The sequence below is a fragment of the Plasmodium gaboni genome, chromosome 12 (assembly GCF_001602025.1).
Source record: "Plasmodium gaboni strain SY75 chromosome 12, whole genome shotgun sequence".
Classification (NCBI taxonomy): Eukaryota; Apicomplexa; class Aconoidasida; order Haemosporida; family Plasmodiidae; genus Plasmodium; species Plasmodium gaboni.
The window spans coordinates 197,109-223,622 of NC_031492.1; the positions used below are offsets into that span (position 1 = coordinate 197,109).

Sequence of the window (26,514 nt, forward strand, 5' to 3'; positions counted from 1 at the left end):
TCATATATCTAAAATGTATGTAGTTGATTCTAATATATATAAAAGTTCTTTTTTTTTTGACCTTTAAAGGGATAAAACTTATTCAACATAATAGTTAGAGTAATGACTTTCATATTTATTTCTACTATTAGTATTAAAAGAATATGAATTTTTTTGATTATTTGTATTTAAATTATTCATATACATATCATTATTATTATGTATAATATTTTTTTTTTGCTTTTCAAAGTTATAATTTATTTCTATTGATTTAATTTTTTTGTTGAGTCCATTTAAATTATTCATAACTTTTGATAAAATATCATCATTTTTATTATTATCGTCAATTAAAGTTTTTTTTTGATGATAATTATCTTTTTGTTTTAATATTTTTTCAAAAGAATAATTAGTACTTGGGTCATCATTTTTATAGTACATTGAACTTTTATATTCATATAAATTATAATTATTATTATTATTATAATTATCATTATTATCAAATTCAACGCCATCATGATATATATTTTTATATATGTCATAAAAACTATTCATTGTTATATTGCATGAATGTTTTTCTTGACTATCTAATTTCTTTTTTTCAAAATCAAAATAAATATCTGCACTATCTTTTGATAAATAATTATTATAAGGTAATGAATGTTTATCTTTTTTGTACATATTTTTCATATGTATATCATTCATAATATAGTTAAATAATTCTTCTACACTTTCGTTATTTATGTATTCATTATACGATTTTATATTTATATCCTCATCATCTATATTTTTATAATCTGACGATCTGATATTATGACTTGATATTATACTATTATGATTATATAAGTTGTTATTTTGATAACCTAATATATTACTATAACTAGTTAATTTATTATTATTACTACATAATATATTATTATGTTTAGACAAAATATTATTGTTATTAGAATAATTATTGTTTTCCCTATCTGATTTATTACTATAAGATTTATTACCTTCATTTGATGACTCATAATTATTTTTAAAATATTCATTCATATTGTTGCCTTTCATATATGGTGATTCTCTATATATGTGTGTTTTTTTAAAATTTCCTGGTTCCTTATCATCAATTTTTAAAAAGGATTCTTCTGATTCAGTTACAAATATTTCAACTTCGTCTTCTAAATCAAACAAATCATCAATTTCGTCCTTGTCTGAATTTTTATTATCTAGTTTTTTTTCTACCACATTTAGTATATTTTCTTTATTTACATGGTTATACTTTAAATTTTTATTCCTCATCTGTGATAATTTTTTTTTCTTTTCTTCTCTTGCTTTCATATCTATTACAATTTTTTCAATCCTTTCCTTGGTCGGTATATTATCATTCGCCATATCACCATTTTGTGTATTATCTTCCGGCATATCACCACTTAGTATATCATGTTCAGACATATCACCACATTTTATATCATGTTCAGACATATCACCACATTTTATATCATGTTCAGACATATTACCACTTTGTATATCCTCTTCAGACATATTACCACTTTGCATATCCTCTTCAGACATATTACCACTTTGTATATCATCTTCAGACATATCACAATTTTTTTCATCCTCAGATGACATTTTATTATGTTCATATTGTTCTTCCTTTTTTTTATTTATAATATTCCTAATTATGTGAGAATTATTAGTATACGCATTTTTTAATAATCCTTTATTTCCTATTTTATTTGGTGTATTTCTATAATAATTTTTTTTTTCTTTAAAATTTTTAATTCTTTGCTTTTCCATTTGATAGAATATATCATAATGATTCATGTGTGAGATTTTGGGCATAAACATATATTTCTTTTCTTTTGCTTGATCAATTATATTATCATTATTATTATTATCATTTTGTTTATCTTCCTTTTTTTCGATTTCTTCATCTGATAAATTATCCTTTTCGATTAAATATTTTTTATCCTCATTTTCTTTCTTTTCATTATCACTTCTTAAAATTTGAGTTGATTCTTTATCATTTGTTATATAATTTGATAATGGATTAACATTATATATTTTTTTTAAAAAGTTATTGAATATATCTTTTTCACTTGTATTTTCTTTATTTTCTTCTATATTTTTTCTTTCTTCCTTTTCTTTCATTTCTTCTAAAATTTTGATTTCTTCTTGAATTCTTTCATACTCGAGTAATTCCATCTCTTCTATTTTTTTTTTTTCTTCTTCGAGCTTTTTAAGTTCCTCTCTTTTTTTTTCTTCTTCCATCTTTTTAAGTTCCTCTCTCTTTTTTTCTTCTTCTATCTTTTTAAGTTCCTCTCTCTTTTTTTCTTCTTCTATTTTTTTAAGTTCCTCTCTTTTTTTTTCTTCTTCTATCTTTTTAAGTTCCTCTCTTTTTTTTTCTTCTTCCATCTTTTTAAGTTCCTCTCTCTTTTTTTCTTCTTCCATCTTTTTAAGTTCCTCTCTCTTTTTTGCTTCTTCCATCTTTTTAAGTTCCTCTCTCTTTTTTTCTTCTTCCCTTTTTTTTTGCTCTTCCAATTTTTTCAATTCTTCCTTTTTTTTTTCCTCCTCCAACCACTTCAATTCTACTTTTCTTCTTTGCTCTTCAAATTTTTTCATTTCCTCCATTAATTTGGTCTGTTCCTTTTTTCTTTGCTCTTCTAACTTTTTCATTTCTTCCTTTTTTTTTTGTTCTTCTATTTTTTTAAGTTTTTCTCTTTCTTTTTCTTCTTCAATTTTTTTTATTTCTTCTCTTTTTCTTTGCTCTTCCAACTTTTTCATTTCTTCTATCAATTTTAATTCTTCTTTTTTTTTGAGTTCCTCCAATTTCCTTATTTGCTCTTGTTTTCTACTATATTGTAATAATTTTTCTTCCTCTTTCTTTCTTTGAAGTTCGATTTTTTTGGCTTCTTCAATTTTTTTAAGATCTTCCATTTTTTTCAGTTCTTCCATTTTTTTCATTTCCTCCAAATTTTTTTTTTTTTTTTTTTCTTCTTCAACCTTTAGCATGTTTAATTCTTCTAGACGTTTTTTTTCCTCTTCTTCCAAGGTTTTAAGTTCTTCTATCCTTTTTAATTCTTTTAATTTTTTCAGTTTTTCTAACACTTTTAGTTCTTCAGAAAATTGGTGTTCTACATTATTATCTTTACCTTTTTTTGTTATTTTTTCTATTAGCATTGCTCCTGTGTTTTTTATAAAATTAGAGACATTTTGCCCAGGCTTCTTTTCCTCTTTTGTAACATTTTCGGTTGTTTTTAAATTTTGTTGTGCTTGTTGATTTATTTCATCCAAAGCTTCGTAAATTAATTTTCTCTTAGTTTTTAAATCTATATATCCTTGATCGTCTACATTTTGTTCTTTATTTAGAATTTTCCTTATAGTGCTATTATTATAATTATCAACAATGTTGTTCTTTATGCTTGTCCTTTTTGCAATTTTATTATTTGACGAATTCATTTTCGTCAAGCTATTAATAGAGATTGATTTGTTTAGAGTTTTTTTTCTTTTTTTTTTTAATATAGCATTACGAGTGGTTGATTTCATTTTATTATAATTCTTTGGATTTTTAGATTTTTTTTCATTTATTGGTCTTCCATATGTATGGAATGGGCTATTTTCATATATATTTTCTTTCATTTTTTTACTTATATTAATAATATTATTATTATGAATATCATTTTTATTTTTATCCTCATTATCAATATCTGATAAATAATCAGGTTCACTATTATATCCAGTAATGACTTCAAAAAATCTCTCTGCATAAAATGCATAATTATTAAATCCACTATCACTTTTGGAGGAGTATAATTTCTTCAAATCATTTTTACTATTATTTATATTACGATTATTTTGTCTTTTAACTATAGGTCTACCATACATAGCCCAATTATTTTTTTTTTTTTCCTTTTTCTTTTGTTTATTTATATAATCGTTTAAGCAATCATTCATTTCTTTTTCCTTTGATAAATTTGCCTTGCTTTTTTTTTCTTTTTCTTCTTCTTCTTGTACTTTTTTTATATTTTCTTGTATATTATTTGTACTTTTTATTTCATTTGGCACTTGAACAATTTCTCCTTTATTTTTAGAATTTATATCTATTTCTTTCTCATCAACTATTTCATCATTTATACTTTTTTGTTTTGGGTCTTGCTCTTTAGTTTCGTTTTTTTTTTTTTTTTTTTCATCTTCTGTACAATTAATATCTTTTTGTAAATCATCTATTAGCTTATTAGCTAAAAATTGTTTTTTCTTATTTTCCATAAGTTGTAGTTCTAATTCTTCTAATTCTTTTTTCTTTTTTTTATTTTCTATTTCTAATTCTAACAATTCTTTTTCTTTTTTTTGCCTTTCAATTTGATCTTTTAATATATTTTCATCATTATTCCCATTTTTATCATCATTTATTTTTTCCATATTTTTTTTGTTTTCTTCCTTTTCATTTTCTTCTTTTATTATTAAATTAGATGAATTATAAAATTCCAATACACCATTCTCTTGAACAAAATTATTAATGGTTCCAAAAATGTTATTAATTATGTTATCATTATTATTTGTACTCATTTCTGGATTTTCAATTTGTTTTAAATCTATGTCATCTTTTTCTTTGTCTTCATATTTTTTATATTTCTCATGTTCATCTTCTTTATGTCCTAAATTGTTATTTTCTTTTATATCCTCTTTTACATTATGATCTTGTATAATACTTTTACTTTTATTTCTTACAACATTATTCTTAATTTTTATAAGGTTGATTTTATTTTTTTTAAGTTTTTTTTTTTGTTCACTTATGAAACTTTCATAAGAAAATTCACTATCTCTAATTTCAGAAATCTTTCCCACACTTTTGTCATCATCATCATTATCTTCATTTTTAATTATAGTCCCATCTACCATTTCATTTTCATTAAATAAAAATTGGACATGTTCATAACTACAAGATGAAATAACTCTATTATCTTCAAGACTCATTCGTTTTTTTTTTTCTTCGAGCATATAATTTTCATAGGCTGGATTTAAAAACCAAGCACTTGATGTTCTCTTTTCATTAAAATTATATTTAGGTAAATTTATATTATAAGCTATTTTTCTTCCTTTTATTTCATGTTTTTTTGCTAAATTTTCGAGAATATCATAATCTCTTTGATCATATGATTCATATATATAATAATAAACATTATCTAATATACCATTTTTTATATTATTAAATTGTTCCGTATTTATTATATCATCTATATTAAATTTATAAGCATATTCATTATCCAACTCGTCATTATCTTCTTTCTTTTCTTTTCTTTTTTTTGTTTCTTCATCTTTTACATTTTTTATATTATCATCTATTTTATCATTTTCGTCTTCTTTTATATCTTCCTTCAATTCCTTCATATTTTTTATTCCTCTTTTTTGTATTCTCCTATTTTCTTCTTCCCTTTTCATATTCTTTTTCATTTCCTCAATATCTTTTTTTAATTTATTTAACATTGAATGTTTTTGATAACTTTCTTCTTCTTTATTAGATGAATATTCACCACTACAACTACTATTACTACTACTACTACAGTTACCATCATTTACTTTTTTCTTCTTTTTTCTTTTTTTCTTCTTTTCATGGTGACCGCTATCTGACTTATCCTTCTTTTTCATTTCATCAATAGTTTTCTCCAACTGTTTTATCTTTAATTCCATTTTTGAAATGATTTCCTCATTTTCCTTGTTTTTTATATCTGTTATATTATCTTCATTACCATCAACAACATGTATATTCAATGATGTATCTATTATATCATACGATTCGATTGTTTCTTTTTTATTTTCTTTAGTTATTTTATATTCATCATTGAAATTATCATAAAAGTACATTTGTTCTACTAACCTATTCATCCCCTCTGTATATTTTTTTAATTCATCTTTTTTTTCTTCTTCATTTATTGAAGTATACATATTGCTGCAAAAAAATTTATCGTCATCATCATATTTCTGCAGAATATAATTCAAAGTAAAATCTTCATCATACTTTTCATTCCCTTTGTTATATAAAATTAAATTTTTATTATTAGAATTTAATGTGTTCATATCATCATAACCTCCTGCAATCAAATGATTAGAACCATCAATATGTATATTATTTAGATTATTCTTTTCTTGAGGATAGCCCATATTGTTTATATCATTATATGGAAGTCGATTAATACCATTGTAATTTATTAATTTATTATTATTTTGAAAATATATAGAATTATTATTATTATTATTATTAAAATTATTGGGTATCATTTGATAATTCAATGGAGTATTCATCGCATAATTAGTGGGATTGTTCATATTAGAAATAGTTGGATTGTTCATCTGATAATTTATTGGATTATTCATATTATAATACATTGGATTATTCATATCATAATTTATTCCATTATTTATATTATAATTCATTCCATTATTTATATTATAATTCATTGGATTATTTATATCATAATTCATTCCATTATTTACATCATAACTCATTCCATTATTTACATCATAACTCATTTCATTATTCATATCATAATTCATTTCATTATTCATATCATATTTGGGTGGATAATTCATTTTATTTTTCATACTTTCATCTTTTTTACTATTATATACATTTTCTTTCATATCATTCATTCCATCTTTCTTCGATGTGTCCATTTCGTCTACTTTTTCTGTTTGACCTTTATTTTGGACTATTTTTTTTGGTGGAGGCATTTTATTTTCTTTTTTCATTAAAGAGTTCATTTTGTGATAATTTCTTATATCTTTTATATCTTTAACATTTTTTTCCTTTTTTATGTTTTTCAATTTTTTATTCTTATCATCATTTTCATCATCTGTATTACTATCCTCCTTTGTATCATCAACATATTTTTTAGACTCAAATTTTTTTAACTTGAAAGCATTATCATCACTTTTTTTTGTTAATATATTCTTATTTGATATATTTTCATTATTTTTATTTTTATCATTTTCTTTATTTTTTAAATCTAAATTTAATTTGTCTAATATAGATACTCTTTTAGCACTCCTATCTAATATACAACGATCAGTATAATAAGGTTTTTCTTTTTTGTTTCCGTCACTGTCATAATCATCCATATCAAATTCATCTGAGAATAAATCTTCATCAATACCTTCACTTTCATTATTTTTCAATTGTTCTTGTTCTTTTGAAACTTTATTCTCATCTTTATTGTTACTTTTTTTTTTTTTATTTTTGTCTACACTTTCTTCTATATTAATATTTTCTTCATTTTGAAGGTTATTCTTTATATTATGAATTTGGCTTTTAACCATAGGGGGGAATTTATTATTGTATGGGTCATTATAATTATTATTATATGGGTTATTATAATTATTATTATATGGGTTATTATAATTATTATTATATGGGTCATTGTAATTATTATTATTATTATATGGATCATTATAAATATTATTATTATATGGGTTATTATAATTATTATTATATTGTTCATTGTAAATATTATTATATGCGTTATTATTATTATTATTATATTGTTCATTGTAATTATTATTATATTGTTCATTGTAATTATTATTATATTGTTGATTATAATTATTATTATATTGTTGATTATAATTATTATCATGCATGTCCATATTTTCCATTACACCATTATTGGATTTTCTTCTATTAGGAGATGGAGCCATATTAGGCTTTGTTTTTATATCATTTAAGATTTGTTCCTTATTTTGAGGAATATATTGATTGTTCAACTTTGCATATTGTTCTTTATTATAAGGGTTGTTAATAAGACCATTATCATGCAAGGGCATTTTATTTAACCCATTTTTATTTTTAAAAGAATCCTTATTTTTTTTTTTTAATTTAGTACGAACATAGGTAAATAAAGAATGTAACTCAATATTTACACTATAATTTATTTTATTTATATAATCAAAGTTGTGTCCTTTTTTATTTATTGGGTTACATTTTTTTTTTTTCCCTCCTTTGTAATACATTGCAATATTTTTTTCATTCATATGATTATCAAAATTTTTGGATGATGCTGATGTTGAATCACTATAATATTTAGATTCATTATAGGGTACATTTAAATTATTATTAAAACATATCATATCTATTAACAATTTTTTCCACATAATATTTTTTTCTATTTTATCAAAATTTATTTTATTATCATTATGTGTAAACATATTTTTTATATTATCACTATTTGTACTACGCACTTTTCTACTTCTTTTATTATTTTTCAAATTATATATTTTGAAAATATTGGTAATATTCATCATTCTTCTTTTATTCCCTTTAAAATGAATATTTTTAAATTTATTCTTTTCTCCTTGTACAAATAATATTTTGTTTCTTGAATTGAAACATTTTTTATAAATACATTTTATTATATATTTCCATTTTATTGACTTTTCCCTTTTACAACTTTTTGAAATTATTGCGTCTTTTTTTTTCGACATTTTATTGAAAAGTAAGACATTCCAACATGTTTTTAATTAAATAAATATAAAATGTGGGAAATAAAAATGGGCACTACTATAAATATGTATATAAATATAAATATATATATATATATATTTATATTTATTTATATTATTCCCATTTTCTATTTTTGAATAAACATATTTTGTATGCAATTTTTTTCATTTTATAAAATACTTCAGAAAGATGGTGAAATGCCAAAAGTTAAATTAAAGACTAATTAAAAATTTACTTTTCCAATAAAAAGACAAAAAATTAATAAATAAACGAAATATATATATATATATATAATAAAAGATTAATATACGAAAATTAATTGTTCTATTATTTTATATATTTTTTATATTTTTTTACATTTTTACAACGTTGCACACTTCAAAAGGTTTACAATAAAATTAATTTTAACCAAAATAATTTTATATAAACAGAAATATATATATATATATATATATATATATTTCATAAAAAATAAAAAGAATATATTTTTATAGCGAAATGTAAAAAGTTTTTTATAATAAATTATTTTTATAGAAGTGTATACATGTACATATATATGATACATATACATGTTGCCCCAATTTTGTGCAGTTTTTTTTTTTTTATATACTTGAGTTGTTGATTTGAATTGTATATAAAATAAAAATACAGACCATATTAAAATTTTTCATTACCTTAATAATTAAATAAATATATATTATATATATATATATATATTATATATATTTATTATTTTTAAATGTTATAATGAGTAATTATGTCCCATTTTGTACTTTTCCAAAAAAAGAGAAAATTCCATACACATTTTTATATAAAAAAAAAAAAAAAAAAAAAAAGTTTCCAATTTTGCCCATGCACATAAATATTATAGACATTATATATATATATATATATATATTTTTTTTTTTTTTTTTTAACTCTTCACGTTTATGAAATTATATATAATTTAATTCAATTTAATAAAATATGAACAGGTTATACAAAAAGATTCCTTTAACTTTTGTGAGATAAATATAAAGTGGCAATAAATATATGTACATATAAATATTTTTTAATTTGTCCATATTTTTATATATGTGTCGTTCAAATATATCATTTCTTATATGTAAAAAAAAAAAAAGCTAAACTCATGAGATCATAATATATATATATATATATATATATATATAGTTTTCCTATTAGATAACAATTATATATAAACCACATAAATACATGAAAAAAAAAATATATATATATATATATATAATTAAAACATACAAATAAACATTTAAATTTTTTATAAACATTTCATGAATTTTTTACCTCGTTCAAAAATTAAGCCATTTAAAAATAAAATATATATATATTCATATAATATTTTAAAAAATGTTGTATTTTAAGAATATTTGGCATCTTTATAAATCTCTTAAAACTTATGAGAAATCAATATCATTTTTCCCATTTTATAAAAATCAAACCTACAATATGAATAAGTATTGCTCGTTAAAAGAACAAAACCAATATAATCATTTCATAGAAACTGATAAATTATATGATATTATAAAAAATAAAGAAGAATGTCTCCTTTTTGATACTAGCTATTATAACATACATAATATAAATAATGAAGATATATTTGATGATTATAGTAATGTTGAAAGTATAGAAGGAAGTATTCCAATGAATTCAATAATTAGTCATAATGAAAACTCGAATTTTTCTTTTTTTTTTCCAACTAAGAATGAATTTTTTATGTACTTAAAAAATATTCTTATAAAAAATAAAAGAAATATCACAATGTTGTTAGAAAATATTCCAATTATTCTATATGAAAAAGAGGATATTTTCTATTCTCCAAGAATATGGTTCATTTTTAAAATGTATGGATTTAAGAATGTGCAAATATTAAATGGAGGTTTAAATAAATGGATACATGAAGAAAAAGATATCATATATGGAAATAATGAAAAAAAAATTATAAAGAATCATATAAACAAACAAACAATAGAAAAAAGCGAACATTATTTATCTCATATAAATAATCTTATAGAAAATCATTTAAAAAGAAATGAAAATTATATAAATAAAAATATTATGAACAGTATATATTATTATAAGGATATACAAAATTTAATAAAATTAAAAGAACAAAAACAAATGCAAAATTATTTATTAGTTGATACCAGACCTAATAAAAGCTTTTCTACATTGATAACTATCAATGATAATATAAAAGTTAATAATTTCATACCATTTTCAATTAATCTGCCATATAATCATTTTTTAAATTATCACTATGAAAATAATAAATATGTAACATTTAAAAATATAAAAGATATCAAAATTATATTAGAAAAATATGATCTCCTTAATGATCAAAAAATTATTATATCTACTTGTAATAAAGGTATTAGTGCTTGTCTTATATTATTTCTTTTAAATCTTTTTGATAAACCTTTTTCTAAATTGATATTGTATCCTGGAAGTTTAGTAGAATTTAATTATTATAAATATGAAAGTAATTAAAATATTTAAGATAAGCTAATGAAATATTATTATATGTGTGTATGTACATATTTATGTTTATGTATATCTGTTTAATTTTTTTCTTTTTTTTTTTAATTAACTATTTTAAAAATTATTTAAAAGGAATATATATGTACATACAATTTGGTTTATATATATATATATATCTTATTTTTTCATTTAATTTGTTTGTCTATTCATTTTAACCATATTATAATAAATCAATATTTTTAAAAAAAAACAAAAACTGTTAACATTATTGTATCATTTATATTACTTGTACGAACGTGTACATACAATATGCTTTTAACGATAGGTTCAACTGTATCGTTTTTTTTCATTTAAAAATGAAATGAATATATTTATGTAAATATTTAAATGTATATATAAATATGTTTCTTATGAGATAATATTAATATATATATATATATATATATATATATGATTACTTTTATGCCTTCGTCTTATTCTACATACATTCACAACGTTTATATTTTTATAAAATACTACTACATAATTAAATAATTAAATGGAAAAAAAAAAGAAAAAATCAAAGCAAGAGCAAAATAAAAAAACACCAATAAAAAATGATCAAAAAAATGACACTTTAGTAGATAAGGCAGAAAATAAAAATAATAAGAAAAAAATAAACAAACTAAGAAAGGAAAAAGAAATTAATAAGCAAAATAAACAAAATGATGATAAGATAAATAAACAAAATGATGACACGACAAATAAACAAAATGATGATAATATGGAAAAATGTAGTAATCAAAATCAAATGAATAAAGGTAATAAAATTAAAAAGGAAAAAAGTCAAAAAAAGTTGGAAAATCTAGAAAGTGTAGATGATATAAAACCCATCAAAGAAAAAGATGAAGATGAAAAAAATTCACCAGAAGATATAATCGAAGAAATAGATAATAAAACAAATAAAAATAACAACAAACAAAAAAGTAAAAACAAAAATAAAAAGCAAAAAATAGAAACATTTCAAGGAGAAAATGTGAAAGTACAAAAAAAAAAAACTCAGGAAAATAAAAATATAATAATAAAAGATAATATAGCAAACAATAATATACAAATTACTGATATATGTGAATCAAATAATGTATTAATCAATATAGATGATAGTAAAAAAGAAACAAATAATAAAGATATATTTGTAACAAATAATAGCTCTATAAATTCATCCTGTAAAAATATAAACTATTCAAAAGAAACTATTCAAGATAATGTTTATGTAGAATTAAATAAGGAAAATGAAATAGAAACACATCATAATAATACAAACACCTCTCTCACATTTCCTAGTAATCTAAATAAAAATATTATTCATTTAGAAGTCACAGAAATAAATTCAGAACAAACCATAGGAGATAACAAAAATGCAATTAAAAAAAGAAAATGTGTAGAAAAAAAAAATGAAAAGGCATGCAAAAAAGCAAACGATACAAATGATAATAATAATAATAATAATAATAATAATAATAATGTTCAAATTAATGGCTATAATAAAAACGATATAACACAAGATGTTATTAATATAAACAATATAACAAATCAGAATATTAAACCAAATATTATCAAAAAAGGTAATAAAACTAATGAACCAACTAAACCAAAACAAACAAAAATCATTTTGACAGATAACGACGCAAAAGATAAAATTTTAAAATACATGAAAAAAGCAAATCGACCATATTCCGTTATTAATGTATATGATAATTTACATGGATGTATAAATAAAAACAACGTTCAAAGGTTTATGGATGAATTAAGTAAAGAAAATAAATTACAATGTAAAGAATATGGAAAAGCTAAAGTGTATCTTATTAATCAAAAGGAATTTAAAAGCTTAAATACAAACGAAATGAATAAACTAAAAATGGATATGCAATTAGTACAAGAACAAAATGAACTATCTAAAATTGATTATAATAATTTAGTAAAAAAAAAAAAAAAATTATTACAAGATTTAGAACTAATACAAAATTTAGAAGAATATAAAAAAACAATACAAAATATTGAAGATGAAATAAAATTATATGAACAAATGAATAAAAATTCTAAATTTACTATTGAAGAAATTGAACATATTAAAAGAAATCATGGATATTTACATTCCATGTGGCTTAAAAGAAAAACACTTTGTATTGAAATAATTAAGTGTATAGCTACCTTAACAGAAAAAGATACAAAAGGGGTTATATATCATTTGGGTATTGATGTCGATGAGGATGTTATACCACCAAATTTGTATCCTTAGTGTTGAATTGTGTTTTTTTCTTTCAACTAAGTAAATAAATAAATAAATATATATATATATATATATATATATATATATTATACAAATTATACAAATATATCCTTTGATATATAAAATTTATATGTTTGACAGTTTAACTTTAAAAAAAAATTATTTATTAATTTTTAAAAATATTAAAAGGCTAAAAGAAAAAAAAAAAAAAACAATGAAATACCAAAATACATATATATTTATATATATTAAACAACATATAATTTTTCATTAGAAATATTGACAACTAGAAAATCATATGATGTTACAAAATATAAATGAATTTAAAAAAAAAAAAAAAAATTAACAAAACATAAAAATTAACGGTATATTATATATATATATATATATATATATTATGATGCTTTGTTTATGTTGGATTAATAAAATGCTTTTTTTTTTAATGATTGAATAATATAATTCATATGAATATGCTATATTTTAAGTATCCTTATATTTAATCCTATTTATATTATTAATTATATAAAACTATTTTATCTTTACTCATAGGTATTTATTATTTATTATTTTTATTTTTTATTTTTTTTGGTACATTTATACTAGACCTCCTTTACTATAATTTTTGGAAAAACATTCATGGTTTGAAGTTCTTGAAATAACAATTTGCATGCGTATGGCATTTGAATAACAATGTTTTTATCGCATTTTTTACAGAATGTACAATATAAATCATATCCCATCATACCACAATCCTCACAAATATATACATTACATACATCACTACTTAACATTAATCTTTCAAGTAATAAATTGCTAACACCATATGCTATTAAACAATCTCTTTCCATTTCACCTAATCTTAAACCTCCTTCTTTTGATCTACCTTCAGTTGGTTGTCTTGTGAGTAATTGTCTTGGTCCTCTAGCTCTAGCATGGATTTTATCTTGTACCATATGTTTTAATTTTTGATAATATATTGGTCCCATAAATATATATGTTTCTAAAGGTTCACCTGTTAATCCAGAATATAATAATTCTTTACTGGAACAATTAAATCCATATCTAAATAAAATTTCGGCTATTTCTTCAAATGGTGTTCCACTAAATATGGAACCATATTTATATTCACCATCCATAACTGCAGCTTTTGATGCAACTAGCTCAAGAAGTTTTCCTACTGTCATACGAGATGGGAATCCATGTGGATTCATAATTAAATCTGGACATATTCCAGATTCAGTAAATGGCATATCTTCTTGATTTACTAACAAACCTACAACACCTTTTTGTCCATGCCTTGAACTAAATTTATCACCTAATTCTGGTAATCTTGTTTGTCTCATAATTATTTTATATATTTTTAATCCTTCCGAATTTTCAGTGAAAATTATTTTATCAATATATGAGGGATATACACTTTTATATTTAATTTCATTCATTTTGAAATCATTTATATCAACTTTTCCAATATCTTTTACATGATCTTTAATATTTTTTGGTGAAAATTTATTTACATATAATTGCCCTTCTTTTATCAAATAACCAATAGATGCAACCCCATCCATATCTAGAGAATGATATTTTCTAATATCTTTATTTGCCATTTTTTTTATATCAACTTTAGATTCGTTAGATATATTTTTATGACTATATGAATCTTTTTTAATATTATCTATTTTGGATAAGTTATTATTATAACTGTTTTTAATAATATTATTATTATTTATATTATCATTTTGATGTTCTTTTTTTATTCCATCTTTTTCTTTTTCATTTTTTATCTCACTTTTAATTTCCCTTTCTTGTCGTTGTTGTTGTAATTTATTAATTACTAACGGAGAAGGTAAAACTATGTCGTTTGATCCATTAAAATATTTTTTTAATTCGACTGAATGTTTTCTCAAAGACATACACCTACCAAAACCTCTATCAATGGACGATTTATTCATAACTATAGCATCTTCAATATCATATCCACAAAAACTCATAACAGCAACTATTGCATTTTGTCCAGCAGGTAATTTTTCAAAATTTATAAATTCAATTGTTTTAGATTTTACTAAAGGTTTCTGTGGATATACTAATAAATATAACAAGGTATCACATCTTACAAATTGATTATATCCTATAGCACCTATGGCTTGTTTACCCATAGCACATTGATATGTATTTCTTGGACTTTGGTTATGATTAGGATATGGAATTAATCCAGCAACTACCCCAAGTATAGTTAATGGATCTATTTCTAAATGTGTAGTACTTAATGATATATCTGATTCATTTAATGCAATTAAAAGATTATTTTGTTCATTTACATCAATCCATTCAATAACTGAACTTTTTAATAAATCAAAAAAATTAATAGTTCCATTTTCTAAAGCTTTAATATGTTGTGGTAATAATTTAGATTTGCCATTTTCTATAATTATTAATGGTCTACATAATCGTCCTCCATCTGTAGATATATATATAGCATTATGTAAAAAATTATCATATATAGATACAAATTGTCCTATTTTCCCATAACGTCTTAAATATCGTATACGTTGCATAAATTTTTGAGGTCTCTTATGTACTCCTAATAATATACCATTCAAAATAACAAAAAATACACCCTCTTTATATATTTCTTCTCCAGTTAAACTATCACTATCCTCTACTCCTAAGGTATACAATATTTCAATCAAATTTTCATTATTCTCATTGTCATTTGTAACATGTGTCATTAAGGCTAAATTTTTAACCAAACCACATGATTCTCCTTCAGGCGTATCACATGGACATAAAACACCCCATTGTGATGGCTGAAGAGCTCTAGGACCACTCACTTTTCTTCCTTTCTCGAACTGAGAATTTAATCTGGTCATCATTCCTATACATGCAATAAATGATAAACGTGATAATACTTGAGAAACACCACTCTTTTCCATTTTAAATCTTTTTATATTCCAATTACCAGTTGATATAGCTGTTTGCATACCTCTTGTAATAATATCCTTCGGTAAATTTCGGAATACATCTGGATAATTATCATTCATATTATTACCAGTACTTCTTAATTTAGAATTATAATTACTTTGCATATATTTACTTAACGTTTGATCTATTTGTTTTTTTAATGTAAAATAAAATCTTTTATATAAATCTTCAAATAATAATGATATTAATTGTCCAGCTAGTTCTAATCTTTTATTACCATAGTAATCTTTATCATCGATTTCGTTTTTATTATTTGCACTATCTAAAACTCTTCTTATCATTAAACAAATACATCTAGCTTTATTTCTAAAGTCATATTTACTTTTTTGCTGTATATGAGATAATAAAACACGACTTAAAAAATCTAAACCTTCTTCAATAATATCCTTTTCATTTTTTACTTGTTTTTCTTTCATGGAGCTAAAAAACCCTTTAGCCAATAACCTTGGTCTTATTTTTTTCCCAATATATAATAAAGCATCTAAATTGGTTTTAATATTTTCATTGTATAATTCATATAATGATAACAATATACCGTTAACATAATTTTTATGTGATCCAATCATTTGAAATATTTCTTGATCACTTTCATAACCCATAGCTCGTAATATAATACAAACACCAATATCTTCAATAAAAGAGTTGTGTTTTAAATAAAGTTTATTATTTTTGTATACAATAGCGCATCTACTTTTAGATTCAGCAGTAGTTGATGTAATAGTTGCACAAATATTATGTTTTATATCCATTTCTACAATAATTCGATTTTTTGATAATTGCTCTTGCATTAATAAAACCCTTTCTGTACCTTTAACAATAAAATATCCTCCAGGATCATAAGGGCATTCACCTAATTTCATCAATTCTTCTTCACTTTTATTATTTAATACACATATATCACTTCTTAACATAACAGGTAATCTACCAATCTCTACATTATTTTTGGTTATAATACTATTTCCTTTTACATATTCTACATCTACATATATAGGAGCTGAATATGTTAAATCACGTTGTCTACAGATTTGAGGTGTTAACTTGGTTTCTATCATATTTTCTTCAACAGAAGGTGTTCCAACTGTTATATCTAAAAATTCTACATAAAAATGCTCATCAATATCTGATTTTATAATTTTATTTGTAGTAGCATTCATAATTGTTTTTATTTCTCGTTTTATAAAATAATTATATGATTCAATATGTTGCTTAACTAAACCTTTTACCTTCAAATAAGCAGGTAACAGTTTCCATTTTTCGTTTAATGTATTAACACATTTTGAATTTTCATAAATTTTCTTATTATGCTCTTTATTCTTAATAACTAAACCAGAAAAATTTTCTTCATCATTTAAAATATTCATATTATTATATAGCTTTGTTTTCCTTTGTTTCTTATTTTCATTATTTAGATATTCTTTTAAATCATTTATATTATTTCCATTTAAATTTTTATCATAATATTCATCTTTTAATATTTTATTAGTTGACATGTTTTTATTATGCACATCATTTTTATTGTTGAATATATTTATATGTTTATTCTCATAATAATTATAATAACAATTTTTATTATTATTATGATCATTATTATTATTATTATGATCATTATTATTATTATTATTTTCTTTATTTGCTTCATCTTGTTTTTTAATAAAATTTATTTTACTCTCATAGAAATTATTATCATCATTTTTACATTCATACAAATCGTCTTTATTTTTTTCCTCTTCCATTTTTATATGTGTATATTCTTCATTTTCGTTTTTACCAATGACATCACATTGATTCATCATATTATTATAATCATTTTTGCTATTTATATTTTCATCATTTAGTATAAATCTATTTATGTTATTCTTCTCATTCTTATAATCATCACCATTTTGTGCTGTATTTTCTTTTAACTGGTATACTTCCTCTTCATTTGCATCATTAATTTTATTCACGCTTTTCTTTTTCGTTTTAATCTTAATAATATCTTTCATATTATATCATATTTACTGGAATGAACAAATGCATAAATTTAAACATATACATATATATATTTTATAAATATGTATATATTTTTTTTTTTTTTTTTGTCGTTAAGGCTTAAATAACATAGAGTAACATACTAATACATATATATATATATATATATACTTCATATATAAAAAAAGAACATTTTATTATTCACAAATAAAAATATTCCTTTATATCATTTTCGTTATTATGTATATATGAATATATTTATATATGTTAATTTTCTTTAATATTCATATTTTATTAAATATAGGGATACAAAAAAAGAAAAAAAAAAGAAAAGAAATTAAGAAAACAGAAGAAAACCCTTTATTAAATATACTAACATACTTATTATATTTAATTGTTTTTTTTTTTTTTTTTTTTGTTGCTGTTGTTGACATATCTATATATATGTATTTATAATTGTTTTCCAATATAAAACATTATTCAAAATATAAATAATTAATTAAATAAATATTTTGTATATCTCAGTAATTTTTCATATTCTATAATTAAATTATCACATACCTTTCAGGTAAAAACCTTAACAAAATAATGAAAAAATATATATAAATAAATATATATATATAATATTTTATATATATATATTTACAAATTGTTACTTTTAAGAATTTCTTCTTTTATATATCAATTTAAATATATATATTTTTTTTCAACATCAAAATATTTTATTTAATATATATTCTATTAAATTTATTTTTCTTCCCCTATTTTGAATGATGAACATATATTTATTTGTATATCAAAAAATATACATAATTTCAGCAGATGTTGTTTAATAAATAATATATATATATATAACATATTATATATATAATTTATTATAATATATTAAGCACGTGTATTAATAATTATAGTGTTATTATATACATATATTTATATGTGTTTCTTTTTTTTTTTTAATTATTTATTTCCATAGTATCATAAAAAAAAAAAAATTAAATAAATATATTATAATAAATATTACAGAATTATAAAATTTATAATAATATAAATTATATTATTATTTCTCATAAATTTAATTTTCAATGTAAGAAAAGGATATTAACTTGATTTGTTTTAAAAAAAACAATTATTATTAAGTTATATATAAAATATGAAAATAATTATGTATTATTAAAATATATAAATATTTAATCTTTCACATATGATAACTTTTTATTATTATATATCGTAATTATATTTAAAAATATATACATATTATATATATATATCATTCCAATATTATATGTAAATATATTTTTTATATAGTCTTATTAATTATTGATTCGGATGACATAATAGTTATAAGGTTATTTTATTTATTTATAGAATTCCATTTAAGAAATATTTTTTTTATATATTGTATGCATACCCTTAATAATATAATATAATATAATAATTTCTATACAAAAAAATATTATTAATATTATATACTTTTTTAAAATAAGAAAATTATCAATGTTATTTTATATAATGTTATAATAATATTATATAGTTTATATATATATATATATATTTTCTTTTTATATTAAAAAAAATAATAACAATTTTTTAAAAATTAATAAAAAAAGATAAAAAAAAATTCAAGTTATTAAAAAATTATATTTGAAAAAAAAAAAAAAAAAGGAATAAAATAAAAAGGAACACATCACATATATTTCTACATAATATACATATTAGTGTATTAATTGTTTGATTCATTCATTTTAAAGGATAATATTATTTAAAAATTTTTTAATTTATGTTGTATTAATTTTATATAGCGTCTATATCAATTTCTTCTTCTTCATCACCTGTATATACATTTCCATCTTTTGCATCTAAAAATATATCATCATCGCATTTTTCACTTTTTGAATCTACAAAAACTCTTTCATAATCATTTGAGAAAAGACTTTGATGTTCTCTTTTTAAATTTCCATCGTTAATTCTTAGAGATTTAACTTTTAAATTACCCATATTACTATTTATAGTATTATTAGGTGTATTTTTCTCTTCTTCATCATCACTTTCTTCAGAATCTGAATCGTTATCTTTTAACCAACTGACAAAATGTTTAGCCATAGATTTACATTTATCAAAATGTATTTGTGCGTTTACAGTATTATTATCATCTTTATTATTAACATGGTTATTTAATAATTTTTCTGTTTTTAATGAATCATTTGTGGAATTATTACTATTATTATTACTAGTAGTTATATTATTACTATTTATATTATTACTATTAATATTATTACTATTAGTACTTTTATTATTATTCTTGTTTTCATTTTTTCCGTCTTCGTCGTCGTCGTATCTTTTGATTATATCTTTACTTTCAAATATATCATTATTATATAAAACTTGTAATATATAAGGATAAATACTCAAAGAATTAGGTGCAATATTATTTACATAATACTCTAAGGCCAAAAATATATCTGTAGTTGTAACTGAAGTATCATTAATTTTTTTTATATATTTGATATTTTTTTCTAATAATTCTTTACTTATTTTATCTTCAAATAAAGAACATAAACAAATAAAAACTCTACATTTGGAATCGAAACATTGAGATACTTGTAATACTCTAAGTTCTTCAGCATATTGGATATCATTCATTTGTGTAGATTCTTTAAATATAGTTTTCATTCTTTCAATAACTTCTTTAATTTCTGGACTACCAAAATGTAGACATTCCTTTTCTAAAACAAAATTTTCTTCTTCTTTTTTTTTCTTACTATTACTACTACTATTATTACTATTATTATTATTATTATTACTTGATGAATTATCTTTTTTTTTATTTTTTTTATTTTCTTTTTTTCCATTAGATATACTTTTATCTGAATCTAATAAATCATCTGAATCATCATTCTCTTCATCATCTGAATTAATTACACCGTTTCTATTATTCTCTTCATTTTTATCTGTCTTCTCACTTTTACCTTTAGTACTTTTTTCAACTTTCTTTTCTTTTGTCTTCTTTTTCTTACTACCAACAGTACTAATCATTGGAGGATTTTTTATCATATACGTTGCTATTTTATGTGAATTATTAAGTTCTCCAATATTACCACAAGCATTACATTTACAAATTAGAATACCTTTCTTCACAACAATATCAGTCTCAGGTAATAAACAATGAGGACATAAAACATACATCTCTATAAATTTATCTAATATATTTACTAAATCCTTTTCTTTATGTGCTCCATTCACAATAGCCTTTTCTTCATTTTCTTCAAACTTAACCATAGTACCTAATTCGCAACCAAAAAATTTTGTCGGATACATTGGTGGTCGTTTTAATGATCTAGCTATTTCACCCATATTAGATATATTAGTTCTTATACCATTACCTCTTCCCTCTATTTTCGAAATTAATTTGGGCATTTTGTATCTGTAATTAGGATCATTCCGATCCCTAGGAATATTAACGTACGACATGGTATTTTAAACAAAAATAAAAAATAAAAAAAAATTCAATAAACTGGGATATAAAATTTTACCCTATAATATATAAACACAAAATGGCAAGGATTTAAATAAATAAATATATATATATATATATATATATATATAATAAAAATATTTTACATTAATATATTATAAGGTACAAATTAATAAAATTCATAAATTATATTATACATATAAATATATATATATATATAATAAACCATACAAACAATATTAAATTAATAGATTACATAAAAGAAACTATTACAATTAAATATATATATATATTACCAAGGCGATATTCTTTATTTATAATAAATACATGTATATAATAAAATATTTTTATAAGAACATATAAAAATTTATAAAAAAACAAATAGTAATATATATATATATATTTTATATATGACGTACTCTACAATTATTAATACATAATTCAAAAGAGAAGATAGAAAAAAAAAAAAAAAAAATTATAAATAAAAAAATTAATAATTAATAAATCACCAAAATTAGTAATGATGCATTATAATATAAAAATTTATATTATGAATTTAAAAATTATAAACCACAAAAAAAAAAGAAAAATAAATAATATGTATATATTATAATTACTTTCTAAATAGTATACAACACAATATATATATTACCCAACTATATCTATACATAAATATTATTTACAATTATAAAAAAACATTTATTCCTACATAAATCTAACATCACTTAATAGAAATTAAAAATTATTCAGAAATATAAATAAATAAATATATATATATATATATATATATGTATAATATATATGTAAATATAATGTTGCACTTAATTTATTTGTTCTATTTTTATATATAGGTAAAAGTACTGGTACACATACTTATATGTTATTATAAATTCGTATGTAAATAAAACTTAATGAAAAAATTATACGCTTATTAATTAAAAAATATATGAATTTCCTTATACATACATATATATATATATATAATAAAACAAATTAATATAACTACATATACATATTACAAATATTTTAAAAACAATAACCAATATATAATTTACCTATTGTATAATTATAACAATATTAATATAACTACTAATAATACTGACGGAAATATATACTTTGTTTATACATCATTCTTATCATATATATATATATATATATTTATATGTTATTAAAATATATATATTTTCCCTATTAATTATAATATATATAATATAACGTTTTCTTACTTTCTTTCCCCCTTTTTTTTTTTTTTTTTGTTTTTTTTTTTCTTATAACTATATATAATATGTAATAATAAATATTATTATTTCTTACTTCTTAATACTTACATATACCTCATTAATATTCTTAATAATTACTTTCCTTTTCTCATTCTTTTTTCATCAATTTTATTTTGTAATTATATTATACTTATAATAATTATATTTCTTTTATCTATTTTAAATATACTTAGTTCCGTTTATATCCTGTAATATTATCATAATTGTATATTTCTATATGTCTGATATAACTTGTAATATTACTTATAATTTTACATTCCATTCATTAATACATAACAGTTAAATAAATATATAATAGGAAATATGTTTATTAGTACACATATGTAAATAAATATAAATATATATTATTTTATTTATTTATTTTTTTTTTCTTCGACTTTATTAAAAGTTAACATATTATGTATACACATTTTATTTAATAATATAATGTGTATTTTGAAACTGAATTTTTTTCACGAAAAAAAAAAATATATATATTATATATATATATATATATAAATATATAATATTATATCTGTAATTTTTATATTTCTTCAATTTCTTTTTTTTTTTTTTTTTTTTTTTTTTAATTTATATTTTACTTTTTAATAAATGTTGTTTCTTATATTTAGTCCTGTTCATTATTTTTTAAAGGTTATTGTGTTTATGCAAATATATTCTGTAATTTTATTATTTTATCCACTTTTTAATTTATTTATTTACATATTTATATTAAACGTCCAAGGTTAAAGGTTAATAATAACACACGTATGTAAATATATATATGTTATGTATTATATATTATATAATATACAAAAAATATATACTTACCTATAGGTTAATAAAATTTATATATAACTTCATCTTTTTTTCTTTATTAATATTTTTATTTTTCATTAAAATACAATGCATAAAATAAAAAACAAAAAAAAGAATTTAAAAATATTAAAATGATAATAAAAAATAAAAAATTTACATAAATCTAAAATTCTTCATATGGTACAATAATATAATATTTGATATATAAAAAGTATATATTCTACATTTACTTATTTTATTTTATTTTATTTATTTTTTTTCTGTATGTCAACTACTGAAATATTAAATAAAAAATGAACTTTTTCTACAAATGTTACATCAATATATATAATATATATATATTTATTTATTTATATTTGATAAAAATGTGATATATTAAAAATATTATTTTGTTTTATAATGTATATATTTTCTATATCCCAATCTTATAAAATAAGGTTTATTTCCCATATTTGTTATAAATATATATATATATATATATAATATAATTATTACTTTATTATTTTTTTTTAATTACATTTCATATTTCATATGTATATGCCTGAATCGAATAATATTTTTATTATTTTATATGTTACTATTATTTACCTAATTATTATTTTTATAACCATATTTTTGTCACTTATTAAAGTCTTCATCGACTTGAAATGTTTTTTATTAATAAAAGTATTTTTACTATATTTTACCATTACTCCTTTTTTTCCTTTTTTTTTTTTTTTTTTTGTTTTGTTTTTTTTCTTATATAGCGTTAAATTTAATATTATGCTAAAATTTTATAAAAATATAAATGTATATATTTATAATATTAATAATATATAAATTAATTATATATATATATATATATATATAATTTTATATTTATAATAATATAATAATTTAGTCAAATATAAAAATCTATAAATTATATTAAAAAATAAATAAAGAATTTTATCTTTTTTTTTTATATAATTTTTAAGGAAAACTAAAATTTTTTAAAAAAATTTTTATATAAATTTTTATTTCTATTTGTATAAAATAATATATATGATAATAATATTATTATAATATGTTCATTATGATATATTTATTCATATATAATATTAAGGAAAAAAATATATGTGAAAAAGTAATTTTTTTTTTTTTTTTTTTAAGCATATTCATAATTATTGAGTGTATATATATAATATATAATTTATTAATTATATAATCTGTATGATTCTTTTTTTTTTTTTTTTTTTTTTTTGTTAGTATATAATAAAAAAAAAGAAAGATCACATAATAATAATATATATATATTATTACATATATATTATATATTTTGTGTATAAATATGTAATAATAATATAATATATATAAATAATAGAAAAATATATTATTACATTTTAGCTTGTACAAATTTATATAATATATAGTATAAATTTATAAAATGAATTTAATAATATACCCAATAAATTTATATATATATATTATATATATCTTTCTTTTTTTTTTTTTTTCTTGCTCCAAGTTAATACATACAAATATTACATAATAATATATTCATTGATTTTTTCCCTCTTTTTTTTTTTTCATTACTTTTTTTTTATATATTTAAATTATAACACTATTTATATATATATTAATGCATGAGGGTAAAAAAATCAAATGTAAATCCTTCATAATATTGCATGAGCTTTTTTTTTTTTTTTTTTTTTTTCGTTTTCTTATAAAAATATGCCCATGCATTATATATATATATAATAATATGTAGTAACATTTTATATAAACAAAAAAATATATATATATTTAAAATTACCAAATAATGGAATAATAATTAAATAAGATACAATATTTCAACGTTTTATATGTATTATATTATATATATATATTATTATTGTTATTAAAATAATATATTGTAAAATATAAATCTATAATTTTTTTTTTTTAAAAGCAAAATATATATATATATATTATCTTATAATAAAGAATATATTAATTATATATATAATATATATATTACTTAGTTCATAAAATTAAAATAATATATAATAAGATCTCAAGAAAAATATTAAGATCCATAATTTTACAAAATAATATATTATCTATTTGTAAATTATTCCGAGCTAACAAATTATAATATATATAATATATCTGTCCGTATATATGTAATATTTATATAAAGGTGTTATTTAAATATTTATTATGAATAACAAAAAAAAAAAAAAAGAAAAAAAAAAAAAGGGTTACAAATCATTAATTTAGGATTCAACTATTAAAAGGATTATATATATATATATATTTATTTATTTAATAATTTATATGTTGTTATTTATAATGGGACATATATATATATGGATAATTAATATATGTGCTATTTTTTCTTTATTTTTATAAAATTGTAATTGTATAAATATATAAAATATATATATAATATATATATATAATATATTCATAATTATATTTTATTATGCTCAGAAATAAAAAAATGTATATTGCTCCATATATTTTTTAATTTAATCTAATTTAATACATATAAATTAATTTATATATCTTCATTGGATATAAAAATAAAAATAATAAATGTAAATATAAGTTATTTTGTAATATTTTATTTATAATTATAAATATAAAATATATTATTTTTTCTTCTTTTTTTAAGAACCGTTAAAAAAGAATACATTCAAATGATGGAAAATAATAAAAAAAAAAAAAAAAAAAAAAATATACATATATAAATAAATATAAATGTATATGTATGTATATATATATATATATATAATAGTAATCTTAAAATTGTTCACGTTTTATTTCATTCGCAAATTCAAATTTTATA

General features: G+C 19.3%; 5 protein-coding genes across 5 annotated transcripts; 2 read left to right on the forward strand and 3 right to left on the reverse strand.

Moving 5' to 3' along the window:
* Positions 1–78: 78 nt before the first annotated feature.
* Positions 79–8,439, reverse strand: PGSY75_1206300 (hypothetical protein; the record flags this gene model as incomplete). Its single annotated transcript, XM_018786653.1, has 1 exon — positions 79–8,439. One exon carries the CDS (start codon positions 8,437–8,439, stop codon positions 79–81), a length of 8,361 nt encoding a protein of 2,786 aa, XP_018640518.1.
* A 1,483-nt stretch (positions 8,440–9,922) lies between these two features.
* Positions 9,923–10,963, forward strand: PGSY75_1206400 (putative rhodanese like protein; the record flags this gene model as incomplete). The annotated part of the gene is made up of 1 exon (XM_018786654.1): positions 9,923–10,963. The coding sequence occupies one exon, from the start codon at positions 9,923–9,925 to the stop codon at positions 10,961–10,963; it is 1,041 nt and encodes a 346-aa protein (XP_018640519.1).
* Positions 10,964–11,492: 529 nt separating this feature from the next.
* PGSY75_1206500 (putative Tat binding protein 1(TBP-1)-interacting protein) lies at positions 11,493–13,232 on the forward strand (the record flags this gene model as incomplete). Its single annotated transcript, XM_018786655.1, has 1 exon — positions 11,493–13,232. One exon carries the CDS (start codon positions 11,493–11,495, stop codon positions 13,230–13,232), a length of 1,740 nt encoding a protein of 579 aa, XP_018640520.1.
* Positions 13,233–13,822: 590 nt separating this feature from the next.
* On the reverse strand, positions 13,823–18,187 carry PGSY75_1206600 (putative DNA-directed RNA polymerase III subunit; the record flags this gene model as incomplete). The annotated part of the gene is made up of 1 exon (XM_018786656.1): positions 13,823–18,187. The coding sequence occupies one exon, from the start codon at positions 18,185–18,187 to the stop codon at positions 13,823–13,825; it is 4,365 nt and encodes a 1,454-aa protein (XP_018640521.1).
* Positions 18,188–19,964: 1,777 nt separating this feature from the next.
* PGSY75_1206700 (putative eukaryotic translation initiation factor 5) lies at positions 19,965–21,641 on the reverse strand (the record flags this gene model as incomplete). The annotated part of the gene is made up of 1 exon (XM_018786657.1): positions 19,965–21,641. One exon carries the CDS (start codon positions 21,639–21,641, stop codon positions 19,965–19,967), a length of 1,677 nt encoding a protein of 558 aa, XP_018640522.1.
* Between the last annotated feature and the right edge of the window lie 4,873 nt (positions 21,642–26,514).